The sequence below is a fragment of the Gadus chalcogrammus genome, chromosome 12 (genome assembly GCF_026213295.1).
Source record: "Gadus chalcogrammus isolate NIFS_2021 chromosome 12, NIFS_Gcha_1.0, whole genome shotgun sequence".
Lineage (NCBI taxonomy): Eukaryota > Metazoa > Chordata > Actinopteri > Gadiformes > Gadidae > Gadus > Gadus chalcogrammus.
The window spans coordinates 31,755,063-31,781,404 of NC_079423.1; the positions used below are offsets into that span (position 1 = coordinate 31,755,063).

General features: G+C 46.4%; 1 protein-coding gene across 1 annotated transcript in view; it reads right to left on the minus strand.

Moving 5' to 3' along the window:
• Positions 1–16,395: 16,395 nt before the first annotated feature.
• LOC130393105 (contactin-associated protein-like 4) overlaps positions 16,396–26,342 on the minus strand; it is a 61,517-nt gene continuing 51,570 nt past the window's right edge. The window contains exons 18-24 of the mRNA XM_056603694.1: positions 24,588–24,827; positions 22,438–22,665; positions 21,970–22,103; positions 21,355–21,442; positions 19,190–19,408; positions 18,606–18,677; positions 16,396–16,868 (exon numbers count right to left, since the gene is read on the minus strand). Of these exons, the coding sequence (XP_056459669.1) occupies positions 16,666–16,868; positions 18,606–18,677; positions 19,190–19,408; positions 21,355–21,442; positions 21,970–22,103; positions 22,438–22,665; positions 24,588–24,827 (1,184 nt within the window). The 3' untranslated portion in view covers positions 16,396–16,665. The remainder of the gene's footprint in view (positions 16,869–18,605; positions 18,678–19,189; positions 19,409–21,354; positions 21,443–21,969; positions 22,104–22,437; positions 22,666–24,587; positions 24,828–26,342) is intronic.

Sequence of the window (26,342 nt, forward strand, 5' to 3'; positions counted from 1 at the left end):
CAGACATTATCACATTTGATTAATATCATACTTTTATGTATGAATTATATAATCTTTGGATATTTTGTGTCATTTTATTGTAATAACTCTAATAACATTTCTCCAATTCAGTTCAGAAGCTCAGTGTGAACGAGCAGCTTCACACTGAGATCAGAGAGTACTTTTAAAGTACCTCCAATGATCTCATTAAGTCCTATTGAAATCCAACATAATGAAGAGATGACAATGGAATACAATTTTCAGTCAGAGGATCACAATAGAAATGACTAAATTGCGATTTTATTAAGTGTTATTATAAGTGTCTTAAATGTGTTTGATAATGTTTCTACTGTGTGCACTTTATTTGAATAATCTTGGTCGGTGAATGTTTATGATGTTTAGCTTGCTAGTAAATGCAATAGTTATATCATTATTATGGTTGATGCTATGGATGTTGCTATCGCAGAAACCACTTAGCTTGCATGCTGTTTGAATACTTTTCTTTGCGTTGTGTAGTTATCTGAGCAGTTTTGTTAGGCGTTATTTTTATATCTTTCAATAAAAAGGCAGATATTACAGTGGCCCAAGGATGACATATCTCTTCTTCTTCTGCGGGACATACCAGGCCATCACAAATTAATGCCGCTTTTAATGTTTCTGGAGAATGAATGTGATCAATTATATAAAAGGCTGACGAAAGGATTTTCAAAAGACTACTACAATTATCAACAGGGGGGTGGCAACCCTACAGGAAGTGATGTAATTAGCAGCGGACCTGGGGGTCCACCAGATAGGAGCAAGCTAGAAAACTGGGGACTGCGTGGTATGAAAGAGGGCATTAAAAGCTATTCAAATTATCAACACAGGGTTCGTAGCCCTACAGGAAGTGATGCAATTATCAGGTGACCTAGGGGCCAAAGACACTTGGCAGCAAGCGTTGCTGTTTTGTGTGAGAGTTTGAGTCATGGACAAACACGATTAGGAATGCCGCGGCGGTAGCGCTACAGAAAAATTGGCAAACGGATGGTAAACGTTAACATAAATAGTCTCAGGAGCTACTATCCGCTAGTTTCCTTCAACGCATTGTTGTCTGCATGTCCACTGTGGTCTAATTACCAGCAAAGACTTGGAAAGTTGGGTCCTTCACCAGTAACGACGTGAATATATGGCATTTCCAATTAGAATCGCACCAGTGAAAAAGACCCTTAGCCTCACATAGCATAGTGAAGGTGAAGTTTTGTTCCTTTCACAAAAATATCCCACGTATATCAAGGATTCAATTATAACAGAGCTTCACTGTTTAATCCAACGGTAAGATGGTGTTGCAGTTCGGTGATGAGGGGACTTCTGATGAATGCGAGTGCCACTGCCCTGTGTGCATTTGGGATGTTCTTTGATGCATTCAAGGCTTGGAGGAATTCGATTTTGTTTCCCTGTTCGATAACTGAAGGAAGAATATATCACTCCTTTGGAGAAAGTTGGCCTGCAAAATGAAGCGGTTGTGTTACAACTGCACACCATTATGTTTTCAAAAGCAACCCATATTCACGTACCGCTCTGCAAGTAAACATTGGCTTGTAGCGAGCACCGCTATCGGCTTTTTTCCACCAAAAAAAAAAGAAAGGCTTTATCCATTTTTGAGTTTGTATATTTATGTAGATTAATACAAATCCCCTGTCAAATTTGCAGTACAGAGACCCCCAGCACCAAGCCACCGCTTAACAGCAAGTTCATAGAAGCGCTTTGCAGCAGCCGCTGACTCATTAGAAACATGATGACGGAGTGCTTTGTGAGAGCTGCTCAGAGCTCTTGTGGGCTTGTTGGCTTCGTAAGCAAGTGCCATTTCAACTTTTAACTCTAGAAATGTCCTCAACAAGAGCTGAGCTCTTGCGATTGATTTCATTTTTTATTATCCCTGCACTGCCAAGAACAGCTTCACAACGTTGTACAACATCCTCTCTCTCTCGTCGATGAGCAGCACGTCCGTGCCCAGCAGAACCACCTTCTTTATTATAAGATGGTTTTAAGTACACTAATACTTTTCGAAGCCCTGATTTGACAACTTTTACATTACTTTTTTGTGAATGAAGAATAATAGAATAACAGATAGAAAACCAAAGATAATTAGAAAACGCAAACGATTTGGCCTTTTGTTATCTTGCACTCTGAGAGAATATATCCATTTAATCTTGAGGAGGAAAGGCATGATGATAACATTGCATTACTTCAATTCGGAAAAAAACAGAGTTAGCACATCTTATATTTTGTCTGTACTCTAAAACAAAGTATCTCAAACTGACACGAGCCTCCAGAAGCTGTCTTTTGTTTCAGTGCATGAAGCGACCTTGTGAACCGCGAGTTCTCCCCTGGCTCGCTTCAGTAGCTGCCAACGCTCACCTGGGGCCTCAGACAGCGTTGCAGACGCCTAGCCTGAATAACCACGCATCCACACAGAGGACCTTTAACACAGGGCCTGCCTGCTGGTCCACCTGTCAATACTGATGAGTGAACAAACACATGTACAAGGGTTAACGCGAGGCTATGATGATGAGGATACGGATCTGCTAATTCAGAGTGGCAGGGGAAGGGGATGAATGAGAAGTAGGCCTAAAATGCAAAAGAAGCTGTAGTGTTCATGCATTCCAGGGGAGTGCTCACCGACCTACTGAGGGTCTAGCAGTGTGCCTCTGCATGTCTAATGTGGACAAATTGGTTTCAATACATGCGAAAACATGTAATCACGTCTAATGTATTAATTATAGACGAAACAGAAAGACAAATTATTCAATTAGTCCACGAGCATGTGGTGCACGTTTTGAGCTAGAGCAAAGACAACCCTAAAGATAATTCTCCAGGCAGAGCTTGTAGGGACATAAAAAGAACGAGAACTCTGGAGTCCAAAGCACATCAATAAGGCGCGTCTTTAGGATCATTCCTCACCGTGGCACACACAACCCCACTCCCCCTCAAGGACCACTGTGTCTCACTTTTTCCGCTCTGACTCTCATTCTCCATTTCACTTCTTTGATTCAGCATTATTCTCCGGGCTCAGTCCACTCCTTCAGAACCCTCGCCCAGTGCCCACCAGCACATCCATCTAAGTAAAGCCTTATAATTGCCATTCAAACCACATTGCCATCGCTTCTACCCTCACCAAATGGATGGACTCTGACTACAAGCTGGGGCAAAGGCAATCACAACAGCCAACACTTCAGCACACTTCGTCGATGTGTCCTCCGACAGTGTGTCCCCGTACTTCTAGTGGGGTCTTAAGGCACTTAATTCAAACCAAGAAGAATGGCTCTGTCTGCATGTGGGCCTTTTTAAACTTATGGCTGATTCCAGGTCAATAGTCATGGCTATTTTAGACTTCCTTTTAAAGTATGTTCCAAAGAACGAAGATACAACATGGCTTGAGATCGGTTCAGACAGATGCCATGACCTCATGGATAAGCTGCTGGTTGGCTGCCAAGGTATGTTTGCCTTTTTTGGTTTCCAAAAATGGGAGTTGTATAGTACACATTTTTCCTACATTTATGGACTGCAGGTTTTACATTTTCCTCTTTACTCTCACTCTAAAGACCTTTCTCAGAAAATCCTTTATCTTCTTCTCTGACGCGTGCTGACATTAGGATAAGGCGTTTTTCATTATGCCCGGACCTGGAAGGCCAGGTTAATAAACTAAAAGCAGCTTACACCTATAAGTCCTCAGGCTAATTTACCACAACACATCTACTCTCTGGCACAGAGAAAGGGTTAAGGACACCAGCTTGAAGTTCAGCAAATGACGAATGAGCCTTGAGCAGAATTAACCATGGCTTCAAGACAAAGCGAGAGAGCGAGAGAGCGAGAGAGCGAGAGAGCGAGAGAGCGAGAGAGCGAGAGCAATAGCGAGAGAGAGAGAGAGACATGGGTCTACGAAGGGGACAAACTCAAACTGTTTTGGCTTGCTGGACATCCATAAAACATGAGCTGTTTACAGACTCATCCAGATCAGGGTTATTTATGGAGTGTCTTGTGCGTAGCGCTGAGGGAGATGCAATCAGCGCCGCTGCAACACCCAATGATCTATGTCTTCAGTGTTATCTGATGGCCCACGGGTCCGGGCTGAATGGAAAGCACAGCATCCAACACGGGAACTAATTAATCTAGATTGAAGCGCTATCAAGTCCATCCGTCCTCAGCCTTCTTATCTACCCCCCCCCCCCACTCCGCCACCTTGGAGGGAGCAGGAGGCAACCGTCGGTACGGCGGTAAAATAAGTGCTTGGATGGGTTGGATTTTCAGGGGGTTGGGGAGGTCCCCAAGGTGTCTTCATGGTCTTTATTGATACGTATCACGGTGAATATTTTAAACCCTCCGGATGCGCAGAGGATGGGGAGAGATAATGTCTGCAACACATCATCAGTAAGGTGAAACGAGTCTCATGACAGACACGATGTAGACGTTTGAAATGAAGGTGACAGCAGCCCTGTACACTGTTCACGTACCGGAGCGTCAGAGCCATTTGACATAGTATACATAGTATATATGTCATGTATACTTATACATATAGTATACTATGTCAAATAGTAGTACGAAGAGTTTACTAGTGCTCCATGCATAGAGCCTATACACATTCTGATCAATGAGCCACTTCAGAAGCACTCGATATTAAAATCGTACGGGGAAAAGAGAGGCTAAAAAAGTTCATAAAATCCATACAAAAATCAATCCAGGAACTAGAATAGTTTTACCTTCAGATCATCAGCAGACAGAATGCAGAGGCCGGTAAATACATCACTAGCGCCTCCGACATAATTGTTTTATACGTTCTTTCCGTGTGACTTTACATCATAGTCAAGAACTCCATGTGTGAACCCAAGTCTTTCTCCCTGCTGGTTCGCTGTGTAGCTATATATATATCAGCCTATCACAACGAGGTACAGGGCCCCAGTACCTCTGGCTGCTGGCTGACTGGGCAACGACTCCACCTCCCACCCCCGCTGTTCAGCTGACAAACACACACCGGCAACCTGGCGTGAACTCAGAACAGACATCCAGTGTTCTGCCCCAGCAGGTGACCTCTGACCCCAAGCAGAGGACTCCTGCCACCATTCTACCATTTCATCGCAGCGAGGTCATGCCTGGGTAAGATCTAGTACGGCGAGACGGGGGGGTGAGTTGAGGGGTGTGCGGTGGGGGTGGGGGGTGTGCAGTAACACACGGCGTGTTGTATCAACTCCCGGTGCATTGGTATTCGGGGCGCCGTGTGTTCGAGGCTTTCTGCTGGATTCAAACCGACGCGGTGTCCTCTGTAATCAGCCGCGTTCTCCCGACGCCTCCCGCCTCCGTGGCGCGGCTGGAGGATCGTCGGCTCGCTAATCACTCCGAGGACCACTTGAGATTCTCTCTTGCCCACCGACGGTACCACGCAAAACACAGCAGGTACCCCGCACACACACACACACACACACACACACACACACACACACACACACACACACACACACACACACACACACACGTTTACCCTACCAACAGGGGACTATCGGTTTTCATCGACCAAGTGTGGACCTCTATTTCTGGTCATTTAAAAAATACAAAAACATAATACAGTTTAGTTTTAAGTTATTTTGTCATAATATAACTTCAAATGTGTTTTTTTGATTTCTTTTAAAGAAGTTGCCAAGAGGGGACTTGAATACTTAAGCGATATTTCAACCCAGTCTCACGAAAATATGTGACACTGTCACGTTATTTAATCTATTGAAACGTGATCAGGGATACATATTTTCTAAATTTTGTGTCAAAAAGCACAAATTTCAAACCCATGTATTTCAATTGGGAGTATTTGTCCCGTCACTAAGCACGACTTCCAAACTAACGTTCTGTCCGGGAACAGAACATTTATTGTTAAAAATTGTCTGTGATAACTAACAATATGACAGCTTTTGGCCACCCGTTTCTACTTAAACTTGTCTGTGAACAATATGACAGCTTTAGGCCACCCGTTTCTACTTTCACCTTTGATTCTGAGAAATTGTGACAATTCACAGATCTATTAAATACAGGTGCGCTGCTCAGGCAAACCACGAAGGAAAAAAGGGTAGCTGCTTCATCTGTTCTTTTTAGAATTGTATGTCTTGATGTTTATTTTATCTAGCCATCTATTCTCTTGTTTTTGGGAACAATGTGAATGAACGTCCGCGTCGATGCCTCGATCGCAAGTCCAGTGTCAAAGGCAGTACAAATAGATAAAAATGTAGCTGAAGTTTCAAATGTCTTGTTCATTGTATTAACCAGTTCATTTCTCTTTTGTGAAAGTCACCAAAAGTCCCAAAAAGTTGAACGCAAGGTCACAGGCTAACAGTGGAGCTGTGTTGGGAACCAGCAGCCAAGAGCTTCCATGGAAACTTTCTACCCATGTTAAATAGATTTAGTTGGCAGTTCCTTTTCTGCCCATTCTTTTTTAAACTTGTGGAAGCACTTTGCAGTACTGGGAGACACCATTTCTAACGGCAATGGAGCTAGATTCTAAAAATATCAAAAGATGCCCAAAGCAAATTCCTTTAACCAATAGTTGTTTTATCAAATTAAAAAATTTGAGTTTCATTGACCACAAATTGAGCAGAAATATTTTGCATACAAATCTTTAAATAGTTTAACCACATTAAGAAAAATACTTTCGTTAATTTTTTTTATTAGTGAAGCCACAAGTTTTGCACATTATCCAAACAGAATACCTGAAATGTTGATATTTTCAGCCCTTTCGGGTTAAAACAAGAGAAAAGGACAACCCAACAAGAGTGAAAAGTTTGGGTTAGGTGACCTATAGTTCAAAGATGTCCCTGGTCAGGTAGACTAAATAAAAGTGTATTCCCAATTGCTCCAGGACATTCGTGTAATTTACTTGTGAGCTCTCCCTCAAGCCTAGAGAGACATCAGTGTTGAACCACCAACTGAAAGGGGGTATTTGCCATTAGTATGAGTGACAACATTTCATGGCTATTAATTTAGTTCATTATATTTAGCCGATTTGAATAGACTTTTCTATTAGGTGAGGCTGTCAAAGAACTAAATATGGAGCAACTACAAAAAGTAAATTTGCAGCATGACCAAATTATACAAAAAGTATAGGAACTGTTCTAGCAGATATGTTTTAGAAGTCTCTTTTGATAGGCAGGGAATAATTGTCTTTGTCACCCTGTAGTCATGCCATCAAATCTGTTGGGCAAAGTACCGCTACTGATTAATCCAGTAGACTCACCAGTCAAGTCCCCCTAGAAAATGGAAGAAACCCAGTTAGTCATGTTAATTATTCTGTTGTTACAAATGAAGACTAATACTTTCCACATATTGCGATCCAAGTTACTGGCTGCAGTCTTGGATTTTATAGTTCTATATGAATAGATTCAATTTACTAAACTATTAATCATGCTTCAGAAGAATTAACCTTTCTTGGATGGCAGATCTACCACAAGCCTCCATTGCCACAACCTCCAGATGGCTTACGACCTACGGCAACTCCTCGACTACTGCAAGCCAACAAATTGGCTCTTGCACACCAGAAACGCATTTTGCTTTATTTTAGGTTTTCAAGCATCTTAAAATACCCAAATCATCGCTCCAATACACAAGTCAGCTAATGGCCTACAAGGAAATGCTGAAGCTAGTGTTAGTGATGGCGATAGAAATGGACAAGCTTGCGTGTACAAATATGCAACTAGAATTGCAAGGTTCACAGCCCAGTTGCATAAGTGGTCGCAACCGTTGGATTGTAAGCAAGGGTAAAAAAAAAAAAAAAAACTTCCCACAAACTAGTCAACATGGTCAATTGAAAGCCTGTACAAAACGACCCTGGAATAGTCAAATGCAGCTTTACAGCGGATGAATTAAGCCAAATTGCATAAACATCCAATGGTAAACAGCATACAAATGCAATCAAGGTTGCACTCACACTAGGCCATCTGGCCGTGGCCGTCGCAACTGTGGCCTGGCCTCGGTAGGCTCTTGTACATACGCCATCACGTCGCTAGCATCCAAACAATTCTACCAAACCTTAACCAACTAGTGAAAAATGGAACAAAACTTTAGCACACACCCAGTGACTAATCACCTAGTCCAGGGGTGTTCCAACATGGTTTACCAGAGGGCCTGGTGGACTTAAAGTAAGCCACACATTTGACAGACAGCACCGAATGACGTTAAACTAAGCTAATCTACAGGTTACCAGTGCTAGTGAAATTACATGAGCATTTTACACAATATTTGTACTCCAATGCTACGTAAAGCAGGCTTCTTCAGAAACCCGTAGCCTGCTACATTGAAGGGCAACAAATCCTGACCAAGACCGAAAGATGGCTCTGGAAGCCACTACGGCCCACGCAGCAGATTACTGTGTGGACCGTGGTGGCTTCCAGATCAACCCTTCGGTGGACCATTCATACACATGTATTCCGAGGATGTTTTGAAGACACTGGAGTCCCATGGCACTAGATTCCTTTGAAGACTAAGTTGGTATGGGGGGGCCCAAAGGGGGCCCCCCCATAGATCTTGTCAGTCATCTAACACCTGTTAAGAAAAACACACACACATCACAAGATACAAATCAGCAAAGCTAGGTTAACAAACAGCGGTGACATGCATGTCAAGGTGCAAAGAGCAGGGATACTGATGGCTTGTGTCTGAGGAGACAGCCCAAAAACGTCAACATTTAATAAAGGAAAATAACTTTTACTCACTGCGGTGGTCTGTTTCGAAGTGCCATGTTGGTAGCAATATTTGTCTGGGCTGTTCAGACAAATGCCCACAAAAACAAACACGCAACAACGCATACTTTCAGTTTGTATAAAGTGACAATAGTGATCTGCAATCTAGATCGAAAACTTTCAACCCTCGCTAAACTCAACCTCGATTGACACAGGCCGATGCGAAAAGTAAACCAAATCCATTGTGTTCACCTTTAATAAAGGAGTGCGTGACAGGTGATCTCAATTAAGAGCTAATCAGAAAGAACACACTGATTGGCCATGAGTGAGACTATCAAAACGAGGACGAGGATTTAACGGAATTGTTACCATTCAAATTCAAATTTCTTACTCAAAGAGGGAACTTCTGTCATTATGTATCAGCCAACAGTGGACCCCTGTCCTTCCATACAGTACAAGTGTGGACCACTTCCTGTGATGCAAATCAACAATTCAAATGCATTTCTTTAAAAATAGAGTACATTGTAAAATGGTAAATTAAGGCTAATTTGGGGATTGAACAATTCTAGACCCATATTGTATTTTAATTGTATTTGTTTATCATTTGTATCGATACAAATGAATAGATAGGTTTTTGTTAGACTATTCTGTTCCTAAAAACACTAACAAATCAAGTTTGACAAATTATTACATTAGTTGATATTACTATCTTTCCCTTACATTATATATATACATATATATATGTATATGTATATATAGTTATTTCCTCTTTTCATAAAAGCAGGAGTTTGAATGTCGCTCCATGCTATCTAAGAAGGGACTTGTGTCATTTTGTCATAGCCAACAGTGGACCCCGGTCATTCGAAAAAGTTATGTTATGCAAATCAACAGATAAAATGCATTCCTTTAACCGTAGACTAAGCACACAAGTTTCTAGTTGTAAAAAAATAAAAACCTTATTAAGTTTAGATTTGTGTTCATGACAACATTGTTGGGGCAACTTTAATTGCAAAATAACACTGTATATACATATATATCATATTTTATTTAGATTGTTATTACCTCTTAAGAACTATACATTTTGCTTATTTATTTTTTTACTCATCCATGATGGAGTGCGAACGTCACTCTAGGCTATCTAAGAGAGAACTTCTGTCATTATGTATCAGCCAACAGTGGACCCCCGTCATTCCATACAGTACAAGTGTGGACCTGTTAGGGTTTGCGGGTGCAGGCAGGTAGGACCCAGACGCAGACGGTTTAGGGAAGAACAGCACTTTATTTATGCCTAAAGGCTAAGGCAAGGAACCAGGGAACTCAGGTGACAACAGGGAACACGCAGGACGAACAACCACAATGATAGCACAAGGAACAAAGGAAAGACAAGGGCTTAAGTAACAAACACAACGAGGAACAGCTGAGACACATTAGGGGAGGGAACAGTAATCAACACAGGAGGGAAACACAGGGAAACACACACACCATGACAGTACCCCCCCCCCTTAAGGGTCGACTCCCAGGCGACCCACGACAAGCAAAAAAACGAAGAAAGTCAATCCCAAAACGGGTGGGTGGAGGGGCGCCAGGAGGGGGGAATCAAAAAAAAAAATGGACTGCGGCAGAGCCGAGGGACGTTAGGCGGGCGGCCAGAAAACTGCCCCAGGGCATGGCAGGGAGCCTCAGGCGGACGGCCTGGGGGGCAAGCAGAGGCAGAGTGAAGGCGGAACCCTTCAGGAGGCCGGCGGCAAGGACGATGAGGGCTCAGTCCCTCAGGAGGCCTGCAGTGGCACAGAACCCCCTCAGAAGGCCGGCAGCGGTGAAGGCGGAACCCTTCAGGAGGCCGGCGAAGGCCAGGTAGAGGGCGGGTCCCCTCAGGAGGAGGGCCAGGTAGAGGGCGGGTCCCCTCAGGAGGAAGGCCAGGTAGAGGGCGGGTCCCCTCAGGAGGAAGGAGAGGTAGGGGGCGGGTCCCCTCAGGAGGAAGGCCAGGTAGAGGGCGGGTACCCTCAGGAGGAAGGCCAGGTAGAGGGCGGGTCCCCTCAGGAGGAAGGCCAGGTAGAGGGCGGGTCCCCCTCAGGAGGAAGGCCAGGTAGAGGGCGGGTCCCCTCAGGAGGAGGGCCAGGTAGAGGGCGGGTCCCCTCAGGAGGAAGGCCAGGTAGAGGGCCGGTCCCCTCAGGAGGAAGGCCAGGTAGAGGGCGGGTCCCCTCTGGAGGAAGGCGAGGTAGAGGGCGGGTCCCCTCTGGAGGAAGACCAGGTAGAGGGCGGACCCCCTCTGGAAGGCCTTGAAGAGGAACCCCCCTCGGGAAGGAGTGGAGGAGGGCCCCCACAGGCAGGAGCAGAGGGCGTGCCTCCCCTGGACGGTCTGGAGGCCGGGCCCCCTCTGGCAGGAGCAGAGGCCGGGCCCCCTCTGGCAGGAGCAGAGGCCGGGCCCCCTCTGGCAGGAGCAGAGGCCAGGCCCCCTCTGGCAGGAGCAGAGGCCGGTCCCCCTCTGGAAGGAGCAGAGGCCGGGCCCCCTCTGGCAGGAGCAGAGGCCGGGCCCCCTCTGGCAGGAGCGGAGTGGGCTCAGGAACCGGACAGGGCTCGGGGACCGCAGTCAGTGCGGGAGCTGGAGTGCCAGGAGGAACCGGGTGGTACCCCAGACTCACCACCCCCACTCTGATTGTCCGCAAGGGAGGAGGCTGGTAGCTGGGAACCGGGGGCAGAGGCTGGTAGCGGGGGGCCGGGGGCAGAGGCTGGTAGCGGGGGGCCGGGGGCAGAGGCTGGTAACGGGGGGCCGGGGGCCGAGGCTGGTAGCGGGGAACCGGGGGGCCGAGGCTGGTAGCTAGGGACCGGGGGCAGAGGCTGGTAGCTAGGGACCGGGGGCAGAGGCTGAGAGCAGGAGCGTGGAGGCTTAGGTCGGTCACAAAAGTCTGGTGGCACCGGCATGTAGCTCTCAGGCCAAAAGACTGTGGGGCTGAGCAGCTCAACTGCCCACTCGGGCAAGGCGTCCTCCAACTCGGGCCTTGAAGAGACAGCCCTGCGTGTACGCCCCACGATGGCCTCCTGCTCCTTCCTGCTGGGAATGTTCTCCCAAAAATCCATTGCTTTCATAATGAACCATAATAAATCCTCCAACTCACGGCAAAATTGATCGTCCGCTGGGTCCAATGTGGGTGCTATCATTCTGTTAGGGTTTGCGGGTACAGGCAGGCAGGTAGGACCCAGACGCAGACGGTTTAGGGAAGAACAGCACTTTATTTATGCCTAAAGGCTAAGGCAAGGAACCAGGGAACTCAGGTGACAACAGGGAACACGCAGGACGAACAACCACAATGATAGCACAAGGAACAAAGGAAAGACAAGGGCTTAAGTAACAAACACAATGAGGAACAGCTGAGACACATTAGGGGAGGGAACAGTAATCAACACAGGAGGGAAACACAGGGAAACACACCAAAACACGACAGACCATGACACTAGACCCGTATATTGTATTTGTTTATCATTTTTATTGATACAAATGAATAGATAGGTTTTTTGTTAGACAATTCTATTCCTAAAAACACACTAACAAATCAAGTTTGACAAATTATTATTACATTAGTTGAGATTACTATATTTCCCTTACATTATATATAGTTATTACCTCTTTTCATAAAAGAAGGAGTGTGAATGTCGCTCCATGCTATCTAAGAAGGGACTTGTGTCATTTTGTAATAGCCAACAGTGTCATCCAAATTAAATGTATTATTATTATTATTATTATTATTATTAGTGGACCCCTGTCACTACATACAAAAAAAGTGAGCCTTTTTTGTTTGCATGTTTCAAGAGACTTTACTAAGTAGTCTGTTTAACAGCCCTCTACACTACACGTGTGAACGACTGCAGGTCGTTCACACAATAGAGGAGTGTTTGAAGCGACGTGTGTGGATTGGTCGTTGAAAATCAAGCTGTGGCCAGCAGAGGCGCTATAGAGTATGGACTAAACACTCACACACTTTCAGGTCCCCTCTTGGCAAAAGTTGTGAAAATGCGTCAAAATATTTTAGGCATGTTTTTAGGTTGATTTAAGGCATGACCAAAAGGGGACCTGAAAAATGTCCCCTCTTGGCTCGGAGGTCCCCTGTTGGTGAAGGTGTTACGACGCCGAAGTCCACTGTTGGATAGTTAGGCGAGTACACACACACACACACACACACACACACACACACACACACACACACACACACACACACACACACACACACATCCACCCGCAGACACACACACACACACACATATAGATGCATGCCTACCTCCTCGGCCTCCAACCAGTGTGGTGTTTATTCAACTCTCTCTCTCTCTCTCCCTCTCTCTCTCTCCCTCCCTCCCTCTCTCCCTCTCTCCCTCCCTCCCTCTCTCCCTCCCTCTCTCTCCCTCCCTCTCTCTCTCTCCCTCCCTCTCTCTCCCTCCCTCTCCCTCTCTCTCATCACTTAATCTTCTTGCTAATTCAGGTGAGTGGAGGCTACTTACTCACCAACGCTTGACACCAACTTTGATCAAGCAGAATATTTCATTAAACTATCTCACCACTCTGCCTTGTGCGTTATATTATTGAGCGAGTTCACTGATGAGCTCTGGCAGACCTGTTCAAAGGGTAAACACAGGTGAGCTTTTTTAGAGTTCATTACTGCTGTGTTGTCTGTTTTTTTTCGCTCCGGCAGAATGGACCAAACTTGGTGAATTAAAGACACACCCTGGAGACTGCCATGTTCGGTTCTACTTCAATCTGAACTCAGGTGGACGTCCATGTTTGGTCGTCAACTGCATCCCATGAGAAATAACCTGTTATAAAGCAAACGATCAAGCCCACGAGGAATATAGAACCATGATGGATCCTTGATTAAATAGTGTAATGTGAGCAGGAAAATAACGACATTTCAAAGAAAAGGATGGTTATGATTCTTAAGTGTAAGCATTTATTTAGGGAAGTTAAGGCCCAATCCCATTTCTACCCCTTACCCCTTCCCCTTACCCCTCCCCCTTATTTTGAAGGGGTACCCTACCCCTTTCCCACTTTTTGGGGGTGAGATGATTACTTTAAGGACTGGGAAGACAAGGGGCGAGTAATCCTCTGCTGATAGATTCTTTGAGGATTGAGTGCTCCCATTGTTTTAACCTCTAACCTAGTCTTGGATCTCCGTAGTAAAGGTTTCACTGCAGCGGCCAGCTGAGTGTTTCTGAAACCTTCTGGACACACTGAGAGGCAGCTGGGCATGCAGTAAAAGATTGGTTTGACATTTCCATATCCTAGATATTTTAGCCTCAATTATGTGCCTGTGTTATCTCCACTCTGCAGACAGGCACATATTATTTCCCATCAGAAATGTCATGTAGCACACATAATCCATTCCTACCACCGAAAGTTTAGGAAGAACAACAATCAAAGATGCAAATTTATGTTGATTTCGTTTGCCACAGAGAGGAAGTCCTTGCTGAGTTTCAGCTCCATTAAACATCGACACCAAAGAGATCAGCTGTCTTTTAACATTATTTTCTCATGTCCTTTTATATATTTGGATATGTCGGGATATGCAAGCAAAGATAGAAGGTTCCAAAGCGGCACAAAGACAAAAAAAATGTATATCTTAACTGTTAGATCGGGAGGGCTTATACACCCATAGGGCAAGACAAAGTGTTTTGAGTGTGAAAGATATGTAGAGAGAGTCCAGCCCTCTCTCTCTCTCTCGCTCTCTCTCTCTCTGCTGGGGCTCAAAGCAGACTTAGTCCGATGACGTTTTGTGTTATTAGCCCAAGACAGATCAATCAAGTGCTGCAACCCTTGGGGTTAACATCATGGATTGCAGAACTATATAGATGGATGGATGAATGAAGATAAATAGAGGCCTCTCTTGCCCTTCATGTGTAAACCACAGGACAAATGATTTGTACTAACTTGGGTAAAACAAGCAATTAACCTCTATCCTGTGGGTGTGGCTGCTCAATGTTCTGCCGCTGCATTGGTGTGTGTGTGTGTATGTGTGCGTGCGTGCGTGCGTGCGTGCGTGCGTGCGTGCGTGCGTGCGTGCGTGCGTGCGTGTGTGTGTGTGCACACACGTGTTTGTACTTAATTAAACCTCAGTTAAATGCAGTACAAGTTGCATTTAACTTGTTTTAAACTGTACTATGGTTGTAACACTGTTACTAAAAGGGTTAGGCTTAGTCAGTAGGAATACAATTGTTCCCATCAATTCCATTTTTAGTTTGATGATTTTCCAACTGATGATCTAGTGAAGTAGTACTATATTTACACATATGTGACACATTTTTGAATATGTTAAGGCATTCTTTGCTGATCTTTGAGTGGGATTGTGCCGTTAATTAGACGGCCTCTGCAATGCAGCCAAATGAGGAAAGGAACTCATCTCCTCCCCTCATCTTTTCTCTGCACAGCACCACACCATGTTCGCAGTTACAACTTTAGATTGTGTTGAGAACAGCACTTTGCAAGGTGATCCAATTCAAGAACCCTCTGACCTGTCTGTCCATCAGATATACTTTGACAATATGCAAAGTCTGCGATTATGAAAACGTTGTATTTATAGGTCACGCATCATTTAGACAGCTCAATGACATTTATGACACACTCTTGGATGAAAATGTTAATGTCATACTCTGTAATTATACACTGTGTAGCAATATATTGTAATGTGCTGCACTTGCCTTCCTGAATCCTTTTTTGAGACTTCAAACACAACTCTGGATTTGTGGAATAAAGGATAGGATCAATGTTTTTTCTTTAATTCTTCACTCATTATTTTTATTGAAAATTATTATTATTATATCAACCCAGAATTATATCATGGGTTAACCCTGACCAATATAGTCACAACAAAACAAAATAGGAAATACCAAGTCTGCCTTTGAAGTATATAAATCCAGTTCTTTCCAGCCACGTTCCAGAAGCAGTCTACTCTTTTCTGTGCTGCTTTTGCAGTGACATCGATACGAGACTAACGGGATAGATGAGGGGTAGATAGGCTTCTGTTGGACATGGTCTAAGTGGACAATTAGTGTTTTCTGCAATAATAAACGTATGAAGCAAGTCAATCGCAAACAAATACTTCAAATCAACGGCTAGCTTACATCTAGGAAGTCAAAAGATTGTTGTTGGTAAGGGAACGAGAATGGTTATTTAATGTCCCTGTTGATCTTCGAGGCATGCTGAAAATGTCAGCAGAGAAAGCTAACTTTAGATTTGCTCCATATTGACATATTTTTTGCTGAGAACCTATCTTTTCTTCTTGTGCCCTTTGTGGCTAACCTCAGAATACAAAAATCGTTCTTTCAGACGAACACAGTTTAGCTTTACAACAAATACAGTTAGACACAAAGGTGACAGTCACAGTCCCATTTTTCATTGAGGGTACCACACACACACACACACACACACACACACACACACACACACACACACACACACACACACACACACACACACACACACACACACACACACACACACACACACACACACACACACACACACAAAACACAAACAAACACAAAGCACAATTGACATTGATACCTTGTAAAACCTTGAGAGAAAGACATTTAAATAAATAAAGTATTTTACATCACGGTATACGTTATTAGTTCTGAATGTGCTTCTGTATTTGCATTAGAGTCAATCATTGTGGCCCAAACTGCAAATTTTCTTGTTCACCGAATAGATACTAGAATATTTATCACTCTAGCCATACTCATACTCCATAATGACAAATACCATTTTCAATACCACAGTCCAGCACATTGGTTGGTCACATTTACAGTGATCATTACATTAATATACACTATATACACAACACAACTAACAAGAAGGACGGTCTTCTTTGTTTGTGTTCTTAGCTCGCCGTTTCCCTGATCCCAGGGGACGAGACGTTTATTTTGCTGTTTTGTTCTCTGTGGATATCTGGGGGCCCCCGCATGGCAGCCGCCCCTCTTCTCCAGCACCCAGTGGAGGGGTCAGTGGGGGCCACTAAATAAAGAACTCCTTGGGGCTCTCAAAGGAGTCGTTCTCCGAGTCAGCCTGGCCGCTAAAGGGGAACTCCCGGGGGGCCTCCTCCCCTGAGGGGGCCCCCTTTGTCTCGGGCCCGCGGCAGGCGTCTCGTCTCCGGTGCAGCAGTCGCACGGCGACGGCCAGCGCACACAGACCCACGAAGACCCCCACGGCGATCAGGCCTGCAGAACACAGAGGACCACCGCGTCAGAACAGCCGACGTGTCCTCACTCCGAGTTTCGTCAAAAATCGACGCATTTTTGGGGCTTTTGGCGGTAACTGCTGACGCAAAGGGTGACCTTGGTCGTCTTCTTTCGACGCAGGGGGTTTCAACGCCAAAAGTCCCAAAGAAGTGTTGATTTTTGACAAACTCGGAGTGAGAATGTGTTGGAACAGCTAACGATGGATTCGATTAGAATTAACATCTCGCCGTGATCCCTCCCCCAGATGAGACATACAACCTCAAGCACCCTGTTAATTATAGCTCAGCCATAATCATTTCACATTTTACGATATGGCTTATTACCTTAAAGCGATAAGAATATGTTCACGTTTGTCATGTTTTATGGAGGTAGCGATGGAGATCGACTAACGAGGGCAACGTGGACCATAGATCACCTGTGTTGTCGTGATTTCAGCTCCAGCAGGAATTCTGCCTGCTTGCATTCCTCTTTCAATATGCATCACCATGATGTTAGAAACACAAAGTATATGGTTTGTCCATACCTCAGGCTAAGAGCTGTATGCATACACAGCTAACCAGCCGAAACGTTCCTTGTGAGAGATCATCATGGATAAAGTGCTTAACTATTAGAAGAAAGCAATTTTTGACATTGTCGTATGAAAGCTTCTGAACGGTTCCATTATTTCACTAATAATGAATAATATTTGAGCAAAATAGAAGTTGGCATTTGACCTAGTGTGAGGCCAACTCTTAATGCGGTCTCCAATTAGTCCTGCACGCTAAATCAACCTAGCCTGACATCGCCTGACCAATTTGCAATTATGTATTAAGCTGGAACATCTGTGTTATTTTTTAAATTTAAAACAGGCAATACCAGCGGGCAAAATTGGATAGACCTACAACCAATCACAGCAACCACACGTGTGACTTATCAGCGGCAGCCATCTTGGTGGATAATGAAATCCGGCCCGTCTTTGATAAACGTTTGTGATTCACCGGCCCACGTCTGGTTCGCTGATCAGGAGGGCTCAGACACGTATGCCAGAGCAATAAAACACAAGCCTGCAGATGACTCGGGTTCACAGTCTCACATTCCCCCGGTGGATGCAGAACATTTATTCAAGAATTGGGGTCTATTCATGACTATGTCTCTCGTTCACTTGCTCATGTTCAACCGTTTCAAAATGTGGATTAGGCGTTTACACTGAATGCTGAATGAGCCAAATAAATGAGGACATTGCTTTGAAGATGAATGCTGCATAAACATTTATTCCCTTCTGATAACATATTTGTTAATCCCTTAAAGTGTTTGGTGTGCTGCTGAATCAACCAAAGCATAGATATGTTAAGAGCTATGGGGGCAGAATACTTTTGTGATTTAGTTTTTATTTGATTGATATTATTCAACCACTTAAGACTTCCTCCAAACATGTTCCCACACAAAAAAACTTTTTTAGTCTGAGGTTAAAGAGAGAAGCAAGCAAGTACAGGACTGTTCTGTTAGAGGTAATAAGATCCTGTTCAGCTGAAATCATAATAAGCTTTGTGGTTTTCATCTTAACATAATATTTGATGACTCTGTCTTATGCAGCTCTTCCGTGCTTTAAACATATTCTGCCTCTTTGCTGAATAACATTTCCTTTTTTGAAACATTTCCTTCTGAAAACAAATCAATCCAAGGAATCGATTTCAGCGCGAGGATTCTAATTGGTTGATGAACCAGGTCTTACGGTACCTCCAATCAGGGCCGACTCGCTCCGGATGGCGTTGACTAGCGGCTGGCCGGGGCCCACGGAGCCCGACAGGTCTGTGACCGCAACACACAAACACACAACACACACATTACACAAGGTACACACAGTACACACAGTGCACAGGTCGTTTATTGTCCCGGAACAACAATGAGCAAATCCCAAGATCACAGAAGATAATAGGAAGAATGGGAATTACAGGAATATATCCCAAATGCGTGCTAGAAGAGGAAAGTAAAGACAGTTTAATTGAACATAAGTGGCGCACGCACGCACGCACGCACGCACGCACGCACGCACGCACGCACGCACGCACGCACGCACGCACGCACGCACGCACGCACGCACGCACGCACGCACGCACGCCCGCCCGCCCGCCCGCCCGCACGCACGCACGCACGCACGCACGCACGCACGCACGCACGCACGCACGCACGCAGGCAGGCAGGCAGGCAGGCAGGCAGGCAGGCAGGCAGGCAGGCAGGCAGGCAGGCAGGCGCGCACGCACGCACGCACGCACACACGCACGCACGCACGCACAGACTATCTTTTTGCTCGCCCTAGTCACCTGGGAGGGAGTGGGTGGTCTGGGAGGTGTAGGGCCTGGCTGGAGGGGGGGCCCCGCAGCGGGACCGGGCCAGGGGCCCGCTGACGCTGACGGGGCCCGTGTCCGGGTGCAGCAGGGCGGCCTTCAGCGGGCTGATGGAGTTGAAGAGGACCCCCGACAGACAGCCCGTGAACCCCCTGGAGGCCAGCAGAGCCATCTCGGGGTCCATCTCAGAAGACCCTGAGCCCGGCAGAGGAGACAGAGAGGGAGCAGGGATGAATCAGCACCTGGAGCCTGGAACCTGGAGCCTGGAGCCTGGAGCCGTTTAGAGGACGGCCGGAGGATGAATCGTCAACACACTGGACCCCGTACCCCCATCCGATTGAGACGCTGCATTATTCATGTTGTCACAGAGCTTTTCCCTTTTTTTCTATTGGATGCAAATGCAAAGCAAAGTATCTCCTTTTAGCTCCAGGGAGGGAATATTGTAAACACATGGTTTCATCTGACACCATAGGAAAATCCATGCTTTTCCAAGAGCTGCTATTCTGTTCTTATAAATGACAAACATACATAAAATGTAATGTCTAAGAATATGTTCACATAAGTCCAAACCAATTCCAGACAATATGATGTTAAGAATGTAGTCGGCAGTACGGCAGAACAACAAGGAATAAATTCAAAACACTCGCAGCCTTTCTGACAACACAACGGAATTGTTGTCCCGTCCCGCGGGACACTGGTAAATTCCCATATCGGACGACGCCAGCCTCTGATGGGCAAAATAAAGAGCAGCACAACACTGTCCTTTTGATAATGATTCAAAGTCATGTACGGGCGACAGTAACTCAGACGTAGAGTGGGTTGACTGGTAACCGGAAGGTTGCTGGTTTGATTCCCAGAGTGTCGAGGTGTCCCTGAGCGAGACGCCTCACCCTAACTGCTCCCGACGAGCCGGCTGTCGCCCTGCGTGGTTGACTCCGCCGTCGGTGTGTGGATGCTCTCTCTCTCTCTCTCTCTCTCTCTCTCTCTCTCTCTCTCTCTCTCTCTCTCTCTCTCTCTCTCTCTCTCTCTCTCTCTCTCTCTCTCTCTCTCTCTCTCTCTCTCTCTCTCTCTCTCTCTCTCTCTCTCTCTCTCTCTCTCTCTCTCTCTCTCTCTCTCTCCCCCTCTCTCTCCCTCTCCCTCCCTCCGGGTCTCTGGTGTCTCCATCCAGGCTAGCTCGATTAGTCAGCCTGATGGATGGCCCAGCAGGCGGGGAGTGACAGAGAATTAACTGGGTTCTAATGTCTGACTGCCGGTCGGACTCCCGCGGGCCGGCAGGCGGAGGTGGGGGCCGGGCGACACGCTAACCACACACGTCAACTTTTACCCCGGAGCCCGCCACCCACCGGTGGCTCCAGCGCTAAATGACCCAGAGAGGCTTCGGCTTCCCTGTGGTTGTAGGCTGGAGTTGGCGGACATGTTTCATCATTCAAATATCCATTTGGTCACTTAACTTTGGCCATGTAATCCATTTAAATGCAAATGTTAACATTAGATTACAATGGTATGTCCTTTGTTTGGCTGTGGAGTTTCACGCCTCAGAGTGTACTGGATTATGATGGCCCTTCTGTGTGTCTCCAACAGGGGCCCACAGGGGCCCCCAGCCCCCAGGGGCCTCCACCCCTTTAGCATGGGAGGTGCTGAGCACCCATAACAGGGGGGTCTCGGAGGGGCTACACCCTGGTGCCATCGTGGGTCACTCTGCTCCGACGCAGGGCCTGATCCTACAGAGACAGTTTGTCTCTGTCGGCCCTCATCCTCATGCTAAGACGGTATCTTGGATTCTACGCTTTGAACAATCGGTTAACATCGTCTGGAGAATGTTTTTGTTTTAAGCCGGACCAAGCCAGGGTTATTTTAGGCTCTGATCACACGGAGAAAGTGGCCATCATAACTATTTCTGAGCCAGGGCCACTTCATTCAATAAACAAAGCCCCGAGGGATCGCTTTCTGCCTTGGCATCTTTAACCGACTTTAAAATGTGTCTAGTGCCACAGTATCGCGCCTGGAGGGATTAGGACGAAAGAATTGAAGAGAACAGACTGGGCTTTAATCCTCTGGCAATAAACTATTCAAAATCAATATATTAAGTAATTCTTTCTATTTATAGAATGATTAGTTTTCAGTGTATTTTTTCTACTTACCTAGCACTCTCCCTAAAGTCAGAGACTCAAAGTCGTTGAATTCCACATCAGAGGACAGGTTGAAGTCTTCTCTAGCATGTTGGTCCACCTGAATGTGAAAGAGAAAGTCTTAACCTGATAAAAACAAAAGGAATGAATCTGCTATTGTAGCTAATGGAATCTGTGTGTGTGTGTGTGTGTGTGTGTGTGTGTGTGTGTGTGTGTGTGTGTGTGTGTGTGTGTGTGTGTGTGTGTGTGTGTGTGTGTGTGTGTGTGTGTGTGTGTGTGTGTGTGTGTGTGTGTGTGTGCGGGTGGGTGTGAGTGTGTGTGTGTGTGTGTGCATGTGTGTGTGTGTATGCATGTGTTTGCGTGCACATGTGTGTGTGTGTGCATGTGTTTGCGTGCACATGTGCATGTGTGCGGTTGTGTGTGAGTGTGTGTGTGCATGTGTGTGTGTGTGTGCATGTGTTTGCGTGCACATGTGTGTGTGTGTGTGTGTGTGTGTGTGTGTTTGCGTGCACATGTGTGTGTGTGTGTGTGTGTGTGTGTGTGTGTGTGTGTGTGTGTGTGTGTGTGTGTGTGTGTGTGTGTGTGTGTGTGTGTGTGTGTGTGTGCGTGTGCGTGCGTGTGTGTCACCTGGATGGAGACGATGTCGGCCCGCCTCCTGACAGAAGCTGTGTGGAGCTGGCCATTAGCCAGGTGAGCCACGTCACTCCTCACCGCCTCCACCTCTCTGCCGCTGTGCAGCCTGTACCGCACCTCCACCTTGTCTTCACACAGACAGGGAGGAGACAGGTGGTGTTCAGAGAGAAGAGGGGCGGAGAGAGAGGAGAGGGGGTGGAAGGGGAGGAAGAGAGGGGAGGAGAGAAGAGATGAAGGAGAAAGAAGGAGAGGCTAAAAGTGGAAGCCTAGCGGATATCGACCATGATCACATGTCCTCCTTCTCTATTATCAGACAACTTCTAAAGTGTTTACCATGTCCAGCCCATCACGTGTTCTGAGTGGATAGCATGTGATGGTGAGTGAAAGTGGATTATATTCATGCAGGGCATTTTTTAGACACCGGGCCGAACAACCACAAGGCCAAACCGAAGGCAGTCCTACCATCTCCGCTGAGGACCAGCGCCAGGTACTCCCGGTGGTGGGACGAGGAGGCGTAGAGGAGCAGAGCGGGGCTCTGGCTGGTCCTGAAGCTCAGGGACACCTCCTCCCCCCTCAGGGGCCGGGCGGGGAGCGGGGGGGCGGGCAGGGCGCTCTGGTTCCTACCCGGGCGCCGGGGCTCTCGGAGGGCGTAGCGCACCGCGGTGGCCGACGTGAAGCTGGCCGACAGCTCTGGAGGACATGTCAGCGGGTTACGTTATTGTTTGATAATTATTATTGTACGGCTGATTGAAGCACCTCGTTGGTGCCGGGTGAGACTTTAATCAAATACATTCAAACACGTCAATCTTTTATCAAGCAATTATGTTTTTGCAAAGTGTAAAGATTTAAAATGCAGGGTGTTTTTTATGTTTTATGAAGGTGACTCCCGCTGTGTGGCCAAGGTTTTTCCTTTTCACAAAACATTTTGTAAAGTAAAATAAAAAAGCGATGTGTTATGTAGTGGTTCGTTTCATCACGTCCTAGTGAATGTATGTCAAATTCAATCATACAAATTATGCTTTTAATGTCACTCAAAGACACTTAGTAATCACCATATTTATGTTGCAGTTATTCAGTTGGAGGAAGTGACATCTCTGAATGTCAGAATAGTGTTTACCGGATGCCAACGCTAGAGTAGCCTGATAAAATGTCATTTAAAATGCAAGAGAGAGATTTCTTCATCCTATACTGACATGGCGCCGCAATACCGTAGCATCCTCGTGAATTATTGAACACACATTTAGATCTGCGTCGAAGGCAGATCTTTCGCCAAGTGGTGACTCATTCGAACATCAAACTGACTTTGAGGATTAAACTCTGGATGCATTCTGGGGCAGCTGCCTCGTTACGTAAACGCCTCTGGATTACTGATACCTTAATCGTGATTTACAGAATTCCAAAGCGTGCTAGCTCACGGTAGACTCCAATTATGAGGTCAATCCTACATAGTTTAAGAATAAATTCATGCTGTTTCTCTGTGTACGTGTATGCGTTTGTGTATGGTGTTTACATTTCTTCAACGTTTTCCGCAATATCTTTAGAAAGAACGAGCATTGCATTGCATTAAAGTTCTAGTTCATTGTTTCTGGTCTTTACTCCTATGGTTATAGTATTTCAGTCGGAAGAATGCAGCAGTGTGCCTGTTGAGGTGCAGCAACTGTCGTTTGTGTTGCCGTTGTGTTGCCGTTGTGTTGCCTGTTGCGGTTCTTTATGCATGCGTAAACCTCGGGGTCCCATTCTACCTGCACAGGCAGTGTACTCTGTCTCTGTTTGGGCGGTGGGCGGTGTGCACAAGGGCAGGGAATCCGCCTGCTACTTCCCTCCAGAGTGCCCTCAAGGCAGAGAAAGAGAGTCCTAAAGCGCCCTGTCCAATTCCCCTCCAATAGAGAAGCTCTCTCCACGGGAAGACAACGTTGAGGGCCCCCAATCCACCGGTGAAAAGTGTGCTTTACACATCTTTCCCCCTCTTCCTCAAACTGTGTGTGTGTGCTTGTGACTGATCCGTGTGTCCTGGGTTAGGAAGGAACTTGGGAAGGAAGTCATGTACTGGTCTCAGGCCATGTGAAGGGTAAAAATCACACACCAAACCGCACATCCCAACTCGAGCGCTCTGCACAACTACCTCAGCTCGACGTCTGGTATCGCCCTCGCTGAGAGCAAGTAAAAGTCAATCATCAAAGTCACAACTCTTCTCTGTTTTAGCACCGCGGCGGTGGAACGAGCTCCCTGCCGACGTCAGGACCGCAGAGTCGCTCCCCAGCGTCCGCAGAAGACTCAAGACTCGCCTGGTCCGAGTTCACCTGGACTCTGCACAGCCCACCCCTCCCACTTACTGTATGTTGTACGCCATGGCACTTGATGTACGCACTTATTGTGTATCGTATTTAGCTATAGTACTTAGTTGTGTAGCATCTTATCCTAGCTATCTTTGTTGCATTCGGGGAATGTGTTAACCTAGTGATAGTTAAGGCTTGGCACTATGAACATCCTTACTGTCCCGACAGAGATATATTGTTGTTTCTCTTTCTTCTGACAATTATACTTATTGTAAGTCGCTCTGGATAAGAGCGTCTGCTAAACGCCCTTAATGTGACGGTACATGCGAGGTGTACCTTGGTGACAGAAGGTTCCAGTGAAGGCCGAGGGGCCGCAGTCACAGGCGAAGCCCTTGGGCCTCTCCTGGCAGAGGCCCCCGTTGACGCACAGCGCGCCGTAGGTGCTGCAGTGTCCGGGGCAGCCGGGCCGGACCCCCGGGGTGATGGCGGCCCTCGCCTCCAGGTCCAGGGTGACCCCGTTCAGCTGCAGCGAGCGCAGGCAGCCCCGGAAGCCCTTCTGCCGGGACGCCGTGCCGCCTGGGAACATCCACAATGACAATCACAAAGGTTCATTTAGTCTAACTTGATGGATTATTTTGTGTGTTTGTGTAAACAGAGTAGTATTCATTCGTTTGTACCTGTAGAAGACTGCAGGAAGTAGTCGAAACATGTCGAGGTACAAACAAACTAATGAATACTAGGCTGTTTACAAGAACACACAAAATAGTTAACGTTTACATTTAGGGGTTTTTGGTGACGCTTTTATCCAAAGCGACCTGCAACAATTCATTCACACATTCACGGCGACAGCCAGCTGGTCAGGAGCAGTCAGGGTGAGGCGTCTCGCTCAGGGGCTCCTCGTCACTCAACTAGGAGGAGCCGGGGTTCGAACTAGCAACCTTCCGGTGACAAGTCATCCCGCTCTACCTGCTGCGGCTGCTGCTGTCTGAGCTACCCGTCCCCCCTGGGGAGTGTAGGGGTAACATGTTGAACAACACCTCCTCTCTGGAACCACTGTGGATCTCTCTATCCACCCTGTCTGGTGTTGGCAGCGTGTGGGGGAGGCGTGCCGACTGTCAGTTGGAGCTTCGTTTTTAGCTTGTGTTGCTGTCAGCCGCGGGAGCGATCCGCCGCACGCCCACTCGGTAGCCAGGGCCACGGTTCTCTGCCGTCAGCACTCTGACAGGACAGCGCAGGGAGTTTTAAATGACAGGGCTGTGATGTGGCAAAAATAATAAATAAAAAATCGTTTGAAAAAGTATGAAATATGAAAAAGTTCCGGCGCGGAAACATGCTGACAGCGACGGGAGAGCAGATGGCATTGACGTCTGTCCCGCTGAATAATGGACCTTCAACGCGACAGTCTGCAGTGCCCTCAATGCACCACGCACACAGCCAAACCATTGTTACGGTCCTGCAAGTTCAACATGTAACCTCTTGTTCACAGAGGTCCCGGTTCAAACGAGATACAAATCGTCACGATTCTCCTCCCAGCAGCCTCGCCAGTCTTTTCACACGTACATGACCAACTGTTCCAACATTCAGACTGGGCCACATTATTTACTTAAATTCTTTCACCAGTTCCATCTTCTGGAACGCATTGTGCTCTGTGCACTGGTTAAACAATTTGACATTGTTTTTGACAGATGCAGCATCTCTCTCTCTCTCTCTCTCTCTCACACTCACACTCACACACACACACACACACACACACACACACACCAACTTCTGTCATTTGATATTCCAAAGACACAACTAAGCACTTTTGAAATTAGTAAAATAAGTAGACTTTAAAAAAATATCACAAACCCTTACTCTGTCGAAAGATTTCTGAAGATTTCCCTCCAAGGCAAGGAAATGTTGGCTATGCCAGCACTACCTAAATTGAATATAAAATTAGTCTGAGAAGGCGAGGTGAGCTTTTAACTGGGTGCTATCCCATTGGTCCGAATAGATCTTCGCCCCTTCCTGGGCTCTGCCGTTAATTAAACTTTTTGAGACACCTAATCTCAAGGTACAGTCGCACGACGTGAATGGGATACCATTGAAATC